Source organism: Protopterus annectens, chromosome 7.part1 (assembly GCF_019279795.1).
Source record: "Protopterus annectens isolate FY-2018-M chromosome 7.part1, PAN1.0, whole genome shotgun sequence".
In the NCBI taxonomy this organism is placed as follows: domain Eukaryota; kingdom Metazoa; phylum Chordata; order Ceratodontiformes; family Protopteridae; genus Protopterus; species Protopterus annectens.
Window position 1 is genome coordinate 537,842,774 of NC_056740.1, and position 18,325 is coordinate 537,861,098.

At 40.9% G+C, this 18,325-nt stretch overlaps 1 protein-coding gene across 5 annotated transcripts in view; it reads left to right on the forward strand.

Moving 5' to 3' along the window:
* The window catches only part of ZNF280D (zinc finger protein 280D), a 3,097,091-nt gene that overhangs the window by 1,257,318 nt on the left and 1,821,448 nt on the right, over positions 1-18,325 (forward strand). For all 5 annotated transcript variants that reach the window (XM_044078966.1, XM_044078968.1, XM_044078970.1 and 2 more), the window contains one exon: positions 9,667-9,828. In XM_044078966.1, coding sequence (XP_043934901.1) covers positions 9,667-9,828 — 162 coding nt within the window. The remainder of the gene's footprint in view (positions 1-9,666; positions 9,829-18,325) is intronic.

Sequence of the window (18,325 nt, forward strand, 5' to 3'; positions counted from 1 at the left end):
ACCCACAGGAATAGCCCACAGAAGATACTGACTTTGAAGGAGAAGAATTCCCTAGAGCTCCTCAAGAAGAAATCTTTGGAGAGATTTTGCACCTACTCAGAAAGGGTGGTGGTCCACTGAAGCATCTTCCCAAGAGGAGTCAGTATTCCTTGAGGCTTTTGGAGCTGACCCATCTAATTGAGGTGTTCCCTTGCAGATGAGATGGTAGACCTCCTCTCCAAACGAGCTTGGTAGCTACTGGACATAGCTGAGCCAACTCCCTGCAAACCTGACAAGTTTTTAATTTCACCGAAAGATCATCCCACTGGCGCAAGGGACCAGCCATGGATTCTGTGGTAGTGGCAGTGGCTACCAAGAAGGAACTAGTAGAAGGAAGTTTCACTCTTCATCCACTAAACAAGGAGCCTTGTGCGTTGATCAAGTTCGGGAAGTGAGTTTACATTTCACCAATGTTTGCCATTAGGGAGCTGAAGTACTTAACTCGAAATTTCTCTAAGGGTCCCTATCTGTGAGCAGCAGAAGTCCCGTCAGCTTGCAGTTAGCTACCCTTCAGTTTTTATCTAATGTTTCAGTGCATGTTATTTCCATCAACAAAGTGATAGATTGACAGTCTTTTTGGTCCAAAAGTGAAGGAAGCCCTTTCCAGAAATGAACAAGACTGCAAGACCTTGTCTGCCTTAGGAATCAAGTTGTCTACACCTCCGAGGACCTTCAAGTTGTCTACACCTCCGAGGACCTTCTCACGGAGTCAAAAGGGTTGGAAGAAACTTTGGTCTTGTAAGTCACCAGGATTTGTTCCCATCTGTTCTGGAGGGAGGATATCCCCCCCCCCCCCCCGGCAGGGAGGGAACTCTTATAGTGCATGTCCCCTGAGGCATAGGTGGCCCACAAAAATGGGTTTTGTGGTCCCTTCTCTGAATGGCCCTACTAGCACTCTTGAATGTTTGCCTGACTGCTGCTCTCTGGAGGCAGTCCTGGGGCACTTATCCCTGTGCCATTCAGCTTGGACATCACTCTGTCTGGGTGCAGAGGATAATAACCAGAGGCTATTTAATTCCTTTTATTTCTCCCTCTTTATCTACAAAGAAACTTCCTGGTGTTCAACCTTCTGAAGGGAGGCAGCTGCTTCAGAAATAAGAAAGCTTCTAAAGAATCGAGCCATCCAGCAGGTCCCACCAGACTAGAGAGGATCTGAAATTTACTCAAGATACTTTTTAGTGCCAAAGAAAAAAATGAGGACCTAAGGCCAATCTCATATCAAGTCATCTGAACAAATTAAGATAAACAAAGTTCTTGATTTTTGTGGTACAGTCTGTTCTTCCTTTGCTAAAGATAAATGACTGGACATGTGTGCTCAACTTCCAGGATGCATGCTACCACATTATGATAGACAGATGATACCAGGAGGTTCCTTAACTTCCTGCTTGGGAGACACTCATTTCCAGTTCAGATCCCTGCTCTTTGGTCTAACCACAACTTCCTAGGTTTTCACCAAGTACATGGCAGTGGTTGCAGCTCACCTTCAACTGCAGGGGTTCCTTATGTTCTCCTATCTGGACAATTGGCTCATCACAACCCCTTTCGGGATCTTCTTTAGGCTAGAAACTCCTTTTTTCAACTGTGGAAATCACAGTGAATACAGCAAATTCCAAGTTATAGTCTGTTAATTCCAAGTAATTTAAGTCAGGATTTCAGCAATTCATAAGTAAAGCCTTAGCAGTGCATTGTCAGAAGCCACCAGCAAGACAGGTCATATGTCTACTAGGTTCCATGACAGCAGCAGTTACAGGGGCCTGGCTGTCCAGGTATCACATGAGAGTTCTATAGTGGGCCTTGTCAGTCCAGTTGTCTCTCAGATGACATCCTATGTCCTTTCCAAGTGTCATTTAAAGATCTGCAGATCTCATATCTGTTAGTGGTTGTAATCACAGATTGCATTTCAAGGACGTCCTTTTGTTATATCTTCATTGTGGGCCATGATGATCACAGACGCTTTCTACCTGTAGTAGTGGGGGACATATCTTGGGATAGACTGTCCAAGGCATGTGGTCTCTGATAGAGGCCAGTATTCACATCAACGTTTTGGAGATGAGAGCAGTCCTCCTAACATTGTCAACATTCCAGAACTGTCTACACTTGGATGTAATATTTATCCAAACAGACAACATATCAGTGGTTTTGGTACATTAACAAACTGGGAAGAACAAGGTCTTGTTTGTCAAAAGGCTATGAGATGGTGGCAATGGTCAATGTCTTCTCACTGCTTTCTGATAGCAATGCCCATTCCAGGGAAGTACAGTGTTCTAGTGGACAGACTGAACAGGTCTGTCCTCCTCTCTCACATATGCTTCCTCAGTTCAGTAGTAGCAGATTGCATATTTAGGCATTGAAATCAACCTTGCTGTGACCTTTTTGCATCTGTTCACCACACCAAGTGCAGTAGGTACTTGGTGACTACCCCTCCAATGGGAGTCAGAGCAGAGGGACGGTCTGATCCACAATTGGCCCTTCTGACTCCTTTGTTTTTCATTTGATTCCCTCATCCCCAGATTCCTGCAGAAAGCATTGGCAAGGAAGGCCACAGTGATCCTCATAGCTCTGTATTGCCCTTGACAGATGTGGTTTCCCTTCCTCTAACCTCATTTAGTACACCCTCTCTGTGTGCTGCACACAGCTGCAAATCCACTGTCTCACCCATCGGGATTGCCTCACCTGGACATTGTCTCAGATTTAACCACATGCTTTCTCCAATTCCAGACAAGGCAAGACAGTACAGGCTTTCTGCTTCAGTCGTCTACATTTTGACATCTTGTCAGAGACCTTCCACCAGGAAGGTCTACAAAGATAAATGGAGAAGATTTTTATCTGGGCATCTAACAAAAACTTAGACCCATTTTCAGCTCCTTTCCCAGCCATCCTGGAGTTTATAGCGTCTCTCTTTCAAGAGAGACAAGTATTCCACTGTCAAAGTACTGCTTGCCGCTTTATCATCTTTTCATATCAGGAAAGACCACATTCCCATTGCATCCCTCAGACGTTCTATAGCCTTTCACAGGCTTCTTCTTCACCCTGCAGTCGGGGATATTCCTAATCTGTTGCAGGCTTTGATTGGTCCCCCTTTTAAACCATGGCCAAAGTGGATTTGAAGTTCTTGTCATGGAAAACGTTTCACCTCAGCTAGGAAAATTTTAGAGCTCTATGCATTATCTTCAAAACCTTCTTGTATGATATTCCACAAATATAGAGCATCTTTGAGAACTAACCCATCATTTCTTATAAGTCTTGTAAGCACTTTAAATATGTAGCTTCTGAATCATTAATCAAGCTACATTGTGGTATTCTTTTCATATCCTTCCAGCAAGAGAGAACACATGCTTCAGTTGCTCAATGTGCATCACCAGTTAAGTTTCGATTTGCATAGGACAAAGGCAGTCAGAAAAAAACAATCCGTTATTTGTTTTACCCCAGCAAGATGGGTAAGGGAAAAAGTCATGCTCCCCCATTGGCTTTCAGACTGTATCTCTCTTGCCTATAATGAAAAGGGTTTATTTTATCCAAAGCTTCTAAGGCTGACTTGATGAAAACTGTAGCTTCTACAGCCATTTTCTTCATGGTACCCCTTGATGACATATGTGTTGCTGCCGCTACTACTTGGTTCAAGGTCCAGAACTTTATTTCCCATTATAAATTGGACTTAAAATCAAGATCAAGAGCCTCCTTTAGTTCAGCTGTTCCCCAGAATATTCTTCCGTGAGACCTCTTAGGTGTTCTAGCTGGAGACACTGCCCTGTCTGTTAAGGAACAGATGGAAGAGACCACATTAGATGTGTAAGTGATGTACTAAGCATAGTCATAGTTCTGTATTGTCTGCTTCCATCATTCCTCAACTTCCTTCCCAGTCCTTATTTTATTTCATTGATTCCTGGAGTTACCATACTTAACTACCTTAGCTACCACAAGTCTTATTTTCAAACCTAAACATGACAGCTGGTTTCTTTCTTTCTGTCCTGCTTCCTGGCCTTTTATTAAGTTTTCTGTTACACATGGGAAAGAATACCTTTTTCTGGTATTGTGGGAAAGCTCGATCTGTGGTAACTTGCTCTTTACAAGAGAATTGTGCGTAAGGGAGGAGCCTGAGCACTGGATCTGAAGCTTGAGAGTGGCCAAATTCAGATCCAATTTGGATTTGAAAACCCATCCATTGAGGATAGATGGAAGCAGACAACACAGCTCTGGCATTATGGTGAGTATATAACTTTCATTTTTAGCTCAGAACACCGATTTGGCCATTTTTATTTTGACCGCAGCGCTCCATTGTTTTGCCTGAGATCCTACTTTAGACTGTAGTGAACTTTAATACTTGTATACAAAAGGCAATTTTTTTAAAGTAGTTCAGACTTCATCTTCTGGGTAGAAGTTTGTATTTTATTTCATTTTATGAAGTGGGATTGTTCCTAGGTTTTGACTAAGCTTACGACCAAAGACACCATCAGGGTGCTCAGCTACATCACCCACTATTATGGGAGACTAACTGTGTCCCCATTAAGTAGTCTTTCTCCTCATATCGCCTATGAAAATTTGAGATCATGCATCCAGTCTAGTTTTAAAGGTGTCTAGATATGTACTTTGATAGGTAAGGGCAGTATTACAGAAACAGGGTATACATTGCGTTGAGTATCTATCATGCCGTTTGGTGGGTTTGATGTGTTACTGTTGGTTTAGGTCTTTTAAACAGGTGTTTGCTTTGCCACTGGTTTTAGTTAGGTGAAGTAGTTGGGTGGTCCATAGCAAGGAAGGCTTAAGTAATGGTCACCCCATAGAGATTTGTATGACACAGAGGAACAAAGCTTTTAGTCGATCATAGTAACTGAGTACTGAGACATATGGTCTTTGTGCTGAGGAAGCAGTTATGACACGCTTTTGCAAATATTGCCGCAGCGAAAATGTAGTATGCTGATTCAGTAAATTCCAACAAAAGTCTAGAGTGAACAGCTTTAATTCCATAGTATTTTTTTTTTTTTTGTCGTTTTGACTTTGCTGTAGTTAACTGTTTGCATGTTGGTATGTAAGATTACTGCTTTAGGATCCTGTTTACCACTTCTCTTAGGATATCTTTGCAAAACAATCCCTCCTAATTTAAACAGGTCCCTGTCTCATAAGCACTTTAAATATGTATATGTAGGTGTGATACCACACATACATGTATGAGTGTATATTATCATAAATGCATACATACAGAAACAAACATACTTTTTTGTAAATGCATGTAATAATTTCATTCTTATGGTTACTTAAAGAACAGCTGTAAAGTCACACATACAATAGAGCATATGTAGTAAGTGTTAGTTTCAGTGACAGGACGTTCCTTTGAAGAGGGTCACTAAAAGCCATAATAGCCAGACTTACTACCACTGTCTGACATTAGTCTTGTATCATCTGAAAGTAAGGATACCATAGTCAGAACAGAAGATCTAGCTATGCCCTTAAAGATTCCTGAATCATGAAATAGTAAAAAAACAGCAGATTTGCTTTTTGTTTCTTTCAGTGCAGAAAGGAAAAACTTGCATAACAAAACTATTTGCATGTACTCAAAAAATGCATTTCATGAAGGACTTGTCTGCTGCAAGATCAAGCACAAATCAGTAGGACTTCTGTACTCCGATGCATGCCCCTCAACTTTGCTCAGTAATTCTGGGCAAAGTAAAAAAATAAATAAATAATAGAGACAAAGGTACAAAGCAATGGACAATTTTTAAATATTACTTTAAATGGCTTAAATTTTTTTTACTGCGGTGGTGGTGCTGCGGTAGCGTTGTCGCTCACGGTAAGACGCTGTCCGGTTCGATTCTCAGCTAGAGCGTCTTCTGCGTGGAGACATGCGTGAATGGGCGTACCTTCGTTGAAAGTTGTGTGTCACAGCTGGCAATTCGGTACGTAAAAATATACTGCCAATCATTAGCGGACCGGAGTTCCACTGTGGTGACCCCTAACCGGGAAAAGCCGAAAGACACAACAACTGTTTACCCGCGGTGGTGGTGCTGCGGTAGCGTTGTCGCCTCACAGTAAGACACTGTCCGGTTCGACTCTCAGAGCGTCTTCTGCATGGAGATATGCGTGAATGGGCGTACCTTCGTTGAAGGTTGTGTGTCAGGGCTGGTAACTTGGCACGTAAAAATCAACTACCAATCATTAGCGGACCGGAGTTCCGCTGTGGCGACCCCTAACCGGGAAAAGCCGAAAGACGCAACAACTTTAAATGGCTTAAAATGTTAATAAAGCAACAGGTTTTGTTATCAACGTGCATTTTCTGAACAATAGGATGTATGAAACTGTTGACTGGCATTATTGCCTGACTGTAATCTGCAGTGATTTACCAGAAAATCAAACATTTTAGGAGGGATAGGGCAAAATAAGAGTCAAAATTAAGAGGCGTTCTTTAAAATTCTGAGCACTGGCTAGGCATGCTGTGATGCAGATAGTGAATGTGAAGCTGTAATAAAACAAAGAGCATTTTCTAGAAATGGTAATTTACTACTTTGTGACCATTACATGAAAATGAGTAAGACTCATGCAGTGTTGCAGTACACCACAGCATGTAATTGCGTGGTTCGTAAAGATAAACTAGAGTCTTAAATGCAAACTGACACAGTCTGCCAGTTATGCTAAAGATGCTGCCCCTTTTAAAAACATTTTAATGCTTTTGTCTCCTGGCTTGTTCATTCATATGTAACAATGCCAAGTGGTGTATCCCTTAAGATGAGTAAGTAAACTATTATCGACTGGTGATTTCTCAGAGGGGACAGATTTTACCTGCTAACGAAAAGTTAATTTTAGATTGAAATCTTAAATTACGCATGGCCCCACATAATTATACTTGGGGGTGTGTGTGTCTGCGTGCACACCTTTAAGATATGAAATCACTTTTTTATAAGAGTAACTTTTTTTGTTTTTTAAGCTTGGCCATTTTTGTAGAGATGAGACACCACACACATACTCAGTAGCATCCAGGCGTATAGTGCCTTTTTTGTGTACTTCCAGTTAACACTCACAGCTCCTTATGGTGTCTAGATTTTTTGGATTTGGCCTCCTTAAATTGTACAACTTTTAAGCTAATAGCATTGGAAATAGCAAGGATTTATTAACAAAGTGACACTGAGATTTTTATCTACAACGTCCTGTAGTAGAAAAATTAATCGATTGTTGCTAATTATTACTCGTATTTTCATATTTATGTTCATATTTTCATAACTGAAAGATATGGATGCTATTGAGGGGTATAGTGTGAAATGCCATGGGGGAGACAGAAAAATTAATTGTCCATTTATGTCATACTGTACTGGAGATAATGCTAGTTGTTTGGTAATAATTATGGAAATAAGCAATATTTCCATATGTAATATTTCCAAAAACAAGTGACTTGAAAACTATTGTATGCCATCTAATGAAACTCTAGATGCTGCTGAAGAAAACTGACACTATTTGCACTGTCAGTTGCACATCTTGAGAGAGATTTAGTGTTATTTATGTTGGTAATTATATAATTAAGCATATTTTCGTATTTCTGTAACTATCTCAAACATGCACTCAGAGGAATTTCTTGGTAACATGTAAGAGCATCACAGTGGCACAGCAGATTGCGTTGCCACCTCGCAGCAAGAGGTTCCCTGGTTTGATTCTTGGCTGGGTTACCTTCTGTTGCATGGGTTTCTGCCAGGTGCTCCGGATTCCTTCCACATTCCAAAGACATATGCAGTAAGTGGATTGGACACACTAAATTGGCCAGAGGTGTGAGTGTGCATGTGAGTGTGTGGTGTGTAAGAACTACTGTGGCAGGGCTAGCCACCTGGCAGTGAAAACTTAGGCTATACATAATTTTCACTGTTGAAATGGCACTACAACCCCATGTGCAAAAATATAAAAAAAGGGGTTGTGTATGGATGTAAAAGCTTATGTCTAGTTAGCAAAATAGCTTTAACAATATATTTCTAGAGTCTACATTCTCTAAGAAACGACAATTAGTTTATGAAAGCTTAGTAAAAAGTATAATTCTGAGTTTGTGTGCATTATAATATTATAGTGTTTATGAAATGACTATGAATACACCAACTGTTATCATTGTAAAGAATCCTTCTTACTGATAATGTTGTTACTTGTACAGTTTCAATAAGTCTTGTTGCTCACAAAATGTTTTTATGCCTAAGTAGGTTTTTCAGAAAATGCTCTGGAATGCAAGAATGTGTGTAGGCTGTTGGAGTTGTGACATTCCACAGTACATAGGTGTTAATTAGTTAAATCCAAAGCAGTTTCACATTTCATGCCTACTGAAAGTCTGCTGCCAGGAAGCACCAATAATCGTAAAATGAGGTTGAAGTTAAATGCCAGTACATTAACAGACTGCAGTAATAATCCATACACAAGGCAGTATGTATAATAAAATAGAGATGCAAGCCTTCAAGCTGCAGTAGGTGTCCTTTTTTTTCTTTGAGTGCTTGCCATGGAGTTTATGGGTCCATTGCTTCAACAGTACTCTGATTCTGCATGATGGTTGTCGTCTGATGTCATAATTGTGAAACAGGCCCTTTTGCCATGGTTGATTAAACATGTGTTGCAGCATCTTCAAAGTCAGAAGGGCTTCAAAAATTGTATACACAACAGATATTAAATACAAGACATTATGGGATAACTTTGTGCTTTTGTTTCAGACTCTTGTACTGTTTCATAACAGCTGCAGTGGCTGCATGGGCATTAATGCAACCAGTTAATGATACCTAAAATATAGCCTTGCTGTTAAATGGCATGTCCATATCATGCATACTCACAAGGAATGATGCTAACAGCCGTATCCCTACAGAAAAGTAATAACAGTTTTCCCTTTTCTAACTTGACCCTAATGCCCATTTCTGTTCTAAAATATATTACCTTCTGTGGTACTTTAATACCATTTGGTGAAAATCTCAACTTAAGCTTACGTGTTTTGCATTTTCAAAGAAGTTAAGCAAATATTGCTTACTTTATCTTTATTTCTGTAAGCAGGTGTACTTTGAAAATACCACAGTAAAAAAAGTTTTAAATAACTCCATAGTAGAGGTAGAGTCTTTATAATGCTAATAGAGTTCATTGTTTTAATTCAGCAACTTTGTGTTTCCTATTATATTGTAAATTTGATGCCAGTTTGAGCCCTGGATTCCAACCAAATATACTTGCAGCCTCGATTTTAACCAGGTTGTAATTTTTACTGTTTTTTGTATGTGTAGAAAGTTTGTTGCAGAGATAGTGAAACACAAGAAAACTGCATGAACCTACATACACGTTTCTTGAGACTGCAGTTGTTACTTTGCTGTTTTCTTTTCTAGCAATTGTTGCTTCATTTAAAACACATTTTGTTGTGTAGAGTTATCAGAAGAAAAGTTATGAAGTACAAAGGACATGCTGTTTTGCTTTTATCTATTTTAGAACAAAGATTGAGGCTGCATCTTCATGAATTCCTGTATTTTTTGTCTTTGTAAATTTGAATTTGGGGGAAAATAAATGTACTGCTAGGTAGTAATACTTTCTTCACCTGAATAGTTGCAAAGCTAAGTAACTGATTTTTGAGGAAAGTCTGCTTTGTTTAATACAAGCTTGAAAACTGTCTTTATTGAACTGTTTTCATTTAATGGCATACAGGTCCAAAAGAAAACTTGGTTGCACCAAAACGCCCTTCCACGTCAGAAATTAACAGTATTACTCCCAAAAAGCCAAAACCTAACGAGGCTGCACCTGCAGTTACTCCTAATCCTGGCTCAGTTAAGTCACCGGCAACGTCATCATCTCAGAATGTATCGAAAGGTAAGTAGTGCAGTAAATTCCTTATTATAGGGATGCTGGTATATTGTGCTATCATCCAGAAAGTTTAGGATTCCCTCCTAAGATGGCTATTTTTATGAAGCATGAAGAGGCAGGGAAGTTTGAACCTTTTGGAAAGTAGAAAAAGAAGTTATGTACTTACCATAATGTCCCATCTGTGTTGTCCATATTCATTCTTACGCAACTGATGGGTTCAGATCCGAATCATCATATCCAACTTGGCCATTGCAAAAGCTCATGGAAACATAGAACTCTCGAGCTTCTTCCTTACCCAGAATGCACCAACCCCAAATACTCAGATCTTGTTTGCTGGCTGTAGCATATGGTAATTCTCATACGAATAGACATAAATGTAAATATAGAAAAAAGGCTAGACAAGGCCTTATCTGGAGCTTTATCATGCTTGGAGTATACGAAATTTTATATTCACTCTCTCTTCCAGAAAACCATAAGGGTAGGGGTTGGTGAAGTGGGGAGTTGAGGAAAAATGAAAATGGACAACACAGATAGAATGTTATTGTAAGTACATAACTTCTTTATCTGATGTCAGCTAATGGGACAGAGTCCCCTAGCCATCTAAATCCTAGGGTGGACTCAAGGAAGGAGATGCCCAGGTTGCTGCCGCACATTTTTCATCCATGGAAGCTCTTGAATGAAAAACAGGAAGTTGCTATGGACCTGGTTGAATGAGTACATATCTGTCTTAGTAAGGGCATATCCAATTTGTTGTAAATAAAGGTTGTACAGCCTGTAAGCCATCTGGCTAGGGTGACTTTTGGACACTGGCTTACCCAGTTTCACATCCTCAAATTAAACAAATAACTGATCCGTAAATCTGATGTCCTTTGTTCCATGTAATTAGAATTGCAGTTGCCTATGAACATCCAAGAAATGTAGTAAATATTCACCTTTGTTCAGATAATTTGGAAAGAAAACTGGTAAATCGATGGACTAATTAAAGTGGAACTCCAATACTATTTTGGGCAAAATGATGCATTAGTTTGTAGTGTAACCACAGACGAGGCCTGAATCTCTGAAATCCATCTGGCAGAAGTAATGGCCAGTAATAATAAAGTTATTCAAGAAAGAAATTTAAGATCACAGTCGTGCAGGTTCAAAAGGTGGGTGTATCAATGTTTGGAATACTAGATTAAGATCCCATGGAGGTGTAGGATCTTTAAAAGGAGGTTTTAAAAAGAGTTTACCTCTCAAAAAGATTTTTACAAAATTTATAAGCAGTGACTGAGGAATTTTCAAATCCGCTATGGAAAGTAAAAATGGCTGCCAACTGAACTTTTAACTGTTGACGCACTCACTCCTTGATTAAAAAGTAGCATAAAAAATCGAGAACACTATGAGTTGGGGCAGAAAAAAGGTCGATATAATTTTTGAACAGCCCAGTGTGTGAATCTCTTCCATTTACTGGCATAAAGTTTCCTTGTAGATGGTTTAAGGGACGATAAAATGTGGCAAACCGGAGATGAGAGCATAGGTTGTCTGACTGTTACTGGAAATGGAGAAACCAAGCTGTCAGCTTGAGATTGGGAAGGTTTGGATGAATCATGCCTGTCGGATGAGACAGCAGATCTGCAGCTGGGTCCAGACTCCAGGGTTGATGAATTAGATGAGGCCATAGGAAGGGAAACCAAATCTGATGAGGCCAGTAGGGTGCAATGAGGGTGACTTTGCTCTTCAACCTGACAGCTCTCTGTAGGAACTTTGGAATCAAATGACTTAGGGGATAAGCATAAAGTAGACTGGGGCAGTTGTGGAGAAGAGCATCCCTCTGTGACTCCCCCTATGGGGAGATTAGGGCAAAGTAGCTGCTGCACTTGTTGTTCAGGGGAGATGCAAAGAGATCGCAGCAAGACTGGCCCTATTGTCGGAAAATCAGTTCCGCTATGTTCTTGTTGAGGGACCACTCCTGAGACAGTAGGATGTACCTGCTCAGTTTGTCTGCTAATGTGTTGGACTTCCCTGAGATATGCATTGCTGTAAGAAAGCTTTTGGAAGAGAGCGCCCATTGCCAAGCCCTGAGTGCTTCTCGACACAAGGTAAGATCTGGTTCCCCTTGTTGTTGATGTACCAAACCACTGACATGTTGTCTGTTTGAATTACAATTGTTCCTGAAGGGAGAACATTCTGAAAGGCCTGCATGCTAAAAGCACTGCTTTCAACTCTGGGACATTGATATGCAAATTGGCCTCTTCGGGGGACCCACATGCCTTGGACTGTCTTTTCCAGGTAATGCCCCCACCTCCACCCCAGCTGGGAAGCATCTGTGGTCACGACGGCCTTGGGCTAAGAAGGGGTGAATAAATGTCCTTGCAGAACTTCTTCTGATTGAGTCCACCACAGTAGACCCTTTTTGCATATATTGTTGATTCGTATCAGAGCAGATAAAAGAAGATTAAGTATTGACCATTGTGAGGCCAGGATCTATTGAAGAATTCTCATGCAGTATCTGGCTAAGGGTAGCAACGTTGTTGCTGCTACCATTGATCCCAAAGCCTGAAGGACCAAGTGGTCTGGGACTCTACTGCAAACTGTCTTTCTCACTTGCGATCTTATTTGAACTCTGGAAATGGGAAGTGAGGCTATAGTAGATTTTGTATTGAGCAGTGCTACAATGAACTATAGGCTTTGATTTGGTTCTAAATGTGACTTTTGGTAGTTTATGGTGATTCCTAGTAGAGTACATGTCTGTATCACTTTTTGTTTTGCCATGATGCTTGGTCGGGATGGAAATGAGACAGTGTAAGTGTGGAAACATTCGGAATCCCTGCAGTCTCAAGTGAACTGCTATTACTACCATGAAGTTGGTAAACACCCTGAGGGCCATGGTGAGACCAAAGGGTAGAACCCTGAACTGATAGTGACTAGCTCCCAGCCAGAAGCTTAAAAATGTTCTTGATCACCTGTTCATCTTTATATGATGGTACACATCCTGAAGATCTATTGAGCACATCCAACTGTCCCTTTCGAAAAAAAGAAGAATGGTCTGAACTGTGACCATCTGGGAATTTGGTCTTTCGAATGGAATTGTTCAAGATGCTGAGATCCAGAATTGGTCTCCACTCCCCTGTTTTCTTTGGCACTAAGAATTCAGAACTTACGCAAGCTTCTTTTATCTGGTCTGGGGGGACCTCTTTGGTGACTCTTTTGTTCTAGTAGCTTTTGAATTGCTGCTTGTTCCCTCTTGACTGTGTGGAACATAGGGGGATTTTCTTGAATTGAGAGGATAAAGGGAAAATGATGTTATATGACCTCTGGAAACTATCCTCTGCACCTAAGTATCTGTTGTTATTTCTAGCCAGGCTCCCTGGTGCAAATGACCCTGATTGCCTCCAGAGGGAGACAACTGGGCCTTCTTTCAGGAGCGCTGAAAGGGTTTACCAAAGAACGAATCTTTGGACCCTTGGTACTGAAGGCCACCTTTGCCATGAGGGCGGCGTCTACCATTTGAGTACCCCCTTTGCCCCTGGGGGAATCTTCCTCCACGTGTGTCCTGGAAAGATCCGTGGGATTTTCTGAACCACATTTTCCCACCACCTTGATGACTCCTTGAAAAGGATCTTTTTGGGGGGAGGGGTGGAAAAACGTATGCCCATGGCAGAAAGGGTCTTTCCATCCTTCTCACACTTGGACAATATCGTTTACCTTGAGGCCAAAAAGAGACATGCTGTCAAAAGAAGCATTGACAAATGAAGACACTTAAAAGGGCTCCACAAAAATTACAGAAGCACATCATCCAGATGCATCTCCTAACAACAACACCTGAACCCACTGCTCTTGAGGTTCTTTCTGCATTAGAAATGAGCCTCTTGGAGGAGTTGGATATTGATTGCAGGGTAGCCAACTGAGAGGTGACAAATGCTTTCACCTCATCAGAAATGGATCCTGAGAGGGTGTCTCATAGCTCCTTAATCAGATCCCTGTGTAGCCTTGTGAAGTGTGCCAGATATTTCAGGGACCTTAAGGCGAAGGTTGCTGAAGTGTAGACAAGCTTCCCGAATCTGTCCCATCACCCAAGTCTCTCTGTTGGGGAGGGTGAACAGAAGAACTTCTGCGAGTTCCTTCTTAATGCCCTCCACCAAGACCATGGCATCAACAGGCACACCCTTGGACCAAAACTGTTTATCCTCTCGAGCTGTCATGTTTTTATCGGGGTTCCTGGGAATTGGTTCAGTGGTGTTTGGATCCTTCCTTGCCTGCCGTGAGACTACGTTAATGAGCTCATCGGCTGGCGGGGTAACCCAGAAGGTACATGGGCCGGTACATAACACCTCCTGGAGTACAGACTCTTCTGACGAAGCATTGCTGGACCTCCAGCCACCTCTCTCTTTCTCTCAGGATTTCTAAGATGTCTCAGAATGAGGCATCATCAGGAGGTGACCGTAGGGACTCTTTGTCCTCATCAAAATCTGTATCTTCGCTGACAGATTTGTGAGAATCTAAATGTTTCCTGTTGCATGTTTTCCTCTTAGAGACCTCCTCAGTGGCATACTCTGGAGAGGTGTCAGAAGAACTGGGGGTTCCAGTGGGGTTCCCATGATGGGAAGCCTGGGGTTTCAGTACCGGCTGCCCTGTGGAGAGAATAGTTGAGACTCCAGGTGCAGAGATGGGACAGATGTAGACAAAAGATCCGAGGGATAGGCATCATCTGAGTTAAGGGTGCAGATAGGGCTTGTCTCCATGCCGCAAAGGCAGACCGCCCTGACGAGGAATAGGATTCCAGATCTGACGCAGCAAATCTGTTCCATGATCCTACACAGCCCCGAAAACAGTCCACCCGAGGCTGAGCTGAACTGACCATTGCCAAGGCTTTGAGATGTGGAGACTGCTCCGAAAACCTTGGAGAAGAATGAAGTACTATTTTTATACACCATAATAATATATGTTTTTAACTTTGGTTTCTTTAAATTACTTATTGAACTGATTATTTAATTAGTCATTAAATCATTGTCTTTGTTAATTATGTTACTATATAAAGCAAGTCAGTGGGTCTAATCATTATCTGAAGAAGCGTGGTTGTATCCACGCGAAAGCGCTTATCACCCCACTGTTAAATAAAGGTTTATTTTATTTTATTTCATCGCTACAAGTTTCATTGGATTTATTGCCTGGTTGGAGAAATTGTCATTTGCTGTTTCGTGGAGAGATCAGTTTCTGTTTTCCTACATGAAGAATGAAGTACCTCGGACCCGACGAGGTAGAATTGGCTCCGAGAGCTTTCCTGATCTGACTGAACCAAGAGCTTGGAGCAAGCCTGCTATCTGAAGATAAAGGCATCCTCAGATCTGAAGTTGACAGGCCTGGGCGACTTGGATACAAGAACTCCAAAACCTTGAAAGGAAGTCCGATGAGGAACTGAGAAAGGTCAAATTGTGGATGTACTGATCTGACCAAATAGGGTAGGAGCTGAAAGGGGAACTGGTTGGCTCTGCACCGAGAGGATCTTTCTCACTAACCTCTCCACATCCTCTTCCATAAGGCTTCTGGAAGAACAAGTGGACATCCCTGAAGGAGTTTTTTTGTCTCTCAAAAAGGAGACTGGATCCTGGATGGGACTGGGTCCATATAGGGGGTGAGTACCTAGTTCTGGTTAAAATCACATCTGCAGTTCTCTGTGTTGGCTCTGAGGAGATCTGATCTGATGTCTTTAAATTTCTTAGTTTTCGGATCCGAAGTGGCAGTCATATCCAATGACTGTACCTTAATTTGCTTCTAATCCGAGGAAGTAGTCAGATCCAAAATTTTTTGTCTTCTTTTTAGGATCTGAGGTATCCGATGGATCTAGAAAAAATCTTTTAATGGATTTCTCCAAAGTCCTCGAAGAGGATGTTGAGGTGCTTGGAGTGGGAGACATTTTTCTCGATTTCTGAGGAGAAGCTCCAGATAGTGCCTCGCTAAAGGAGGACAGAGATAATCCCTTCAAAATAAGTTTATTCTTACATTCAACCAGGGCCCTTGGGTTGAACGCATGCTTTCTTGGAGATGAGGTCCAAGACAATACACACAGCATGTGCAAGTCAGAAAGAGGGATTTTCTGACTGCATTTACCACATTTTTTTAAAACTCTGGCTTTTCTCTTTTTTCCAACATCCTGAAAAAAACAGATGCTAGAAACAAAATGCCAACGACGATAGCAGAATAAAGTACACTGAAAGGTTGTAACTATCAAAAAAAAAACTAACCGTAAACAATTTAAAGAACTATAAAATCTCTTTCTGTTTAAAGAAGGGGAGGTAAAGAAAAACTACCAACAAAGGTAGCTAAGAGCTATGACAAGTGAAGGAGATAGCAGTTAGGGAAAGGGAATAAAATTACTAACAATAGTAATTCACAGAGTACACTAGTACAGACGAGAGAAAGATAAATAGAAAAAAAAAAACAAGGTAAGAGGTTATTAACAAGGAAAAACACTTATCTACACTTAAAGCTCGAGAGTCTGTCTTTCACTGTGAGGCAGTAAACAAGATCTGAGGTATTTGGGTTTGATGTATTCTGGGTACGGGAAAAGCTCAAGAGTTCAGTGTTGACATGAGCTTTTGCAACGGCAGAGTTGGATCCAGTAGTTCGGATCTGAACCCATCAGTTGAGGACAGAATGAAAACTGACATTAGATCTAAATTTAATCGTAGAGTAGCATATCTTGGATACAATTGAAACAAGATTAGATGTGGAATGAATCTTTTGTTAATTTATTTTACATTTGTTTACCGGGAAAGTCCGACTGAATGGAGACCCATTTTCAGCAGAGGCCCAGGGAGAAAAGCTCCACATAGTAACATTACATGCAAAACATTATATGCACAAGCTCGAAATAGTAAGATTAGATACAAAACATATGATAGAGGTGATTTTTATGCAATGAAAGAGGCATGCCATAGGTATGATATTGTACGTGTAATTATACAAAAATAGTAAGATCAAACTAACTGTGCTGATTTCTAGCAGTATTACTTCTGATCAATCTGTAATGCAAGCTAAGCTGTAGGGAGTATGTTACAATCCTGGGCAACAGATGATATTAAAAGAATTCCAGCTGATGTAAGAGTAGAAGTGTGTGTTTACTGTAAGGAGAATCGAGAGACAGTTGCTGAAAATAAGTTAAGTCTTCAGTTTGTATTCAGTAATAAAGTAGAGAAACAAAGGAGAAGTAAGGGAGGGAGGGGTGAGGAAGAAGCCATTGAGAAGTGAGAGACATTGGTGGAACAGCTACTGTTTGGTAAAGGAGGATGACTTACTAGTTAAGCTTGACAAGAGATAGGAGTGAGGGAAAGATGAAAGGTGGTTTGAATGTGTGTTTCATGAGTAGGAGAGAAAAGTAGTAGTTAACTTACTTAGCCTGGGTTGCTAAATGAGCAAAGCCATGAGTTGGTTAAATTTTATTTTTTTAAATTGAGTGGAGTTGTAGGTGGTTCTGATAGGAGGAGGAAGTGCGTTCCAGGTTTTTGCTACTAGAATGTAATATAGAGAATCACCTGCAATGTTTGAAGATTTGGTAACCTGTAGCAGTGATTTATTTGTTGAGCGAAGAGTGCGATTCTTGGAATAGGGCTGTATAATGTTTAGGAGAGCTGGAGGTTTTTTTTGACTGATAAAGTAGGTTATGAGCCATGGTTAAATGAGTGCAAGTTAAGAGTTGTGGTAGTTCTAACCAGGAAAGTTTTTTCAAGGCATGACAGTTGTGTGTCCTGTGTGTAGAGTCTGTTGCAAATTCAGCTATTTTGTTATAGCAAATTTCTAGTTTGTCTGATTTTAAGATTGGTAGGTATGGGGAGGCGTAGAGGAGTGTTGACAAGAGGTGGGTTCTGGTTATTGTTACCCTAGTAGTTCCTGCAAGAAATCTTTTGTTCCTTTATAGTGTTCCCATTTTTTTGTGCATCTTCTTAATTTTTGCTATGTGTATGTCAGAACTCATCAATTATGACTCTTAGTAGCTTTGTTTGTGAATGGGCTATAATTATATTACTGCTAGCAGTAATGTGAAGGTGGTTGGGGGGTTTGAGGGTGTGGTGGGTTGAAAGATCATGACTTTGGTTTTGTTAGGGTTAAGTATGAGCTATGAGTTTGTTGGCCATGATTCAGTTTCAGTGAAGGACTTTTGTGTTGCGTCCTGAAGCTGTTGTATGGTAGTTGCTGCACATGTAAGTATTGAATTGTCTGCATATTGGGTTGTGGAAGCTAGGGGGTGGCAGTGCTGAGGTCATTAGTAAATCTACTGAAAAGATGACGACTAAGGATGGATCCCAGTGGAACTTCTAGTGTGACTGGAAGTAGGGTGACCGGTCTTGGAGCCATTTTACTGCTTGTTTGATAGCCCGTTAGGTAACTTTGGAACCATGTAAGGGCAGAGGTGCTGAGGTTAAGCTTGGTGAGAACAGTCAGTAGTTTGTGATAGGAGACTGTATCAAAGGCCTTAGATATATCTAGAAAGACCAATGAAACTATTTTCCCTTAGTTTCTGAATTGA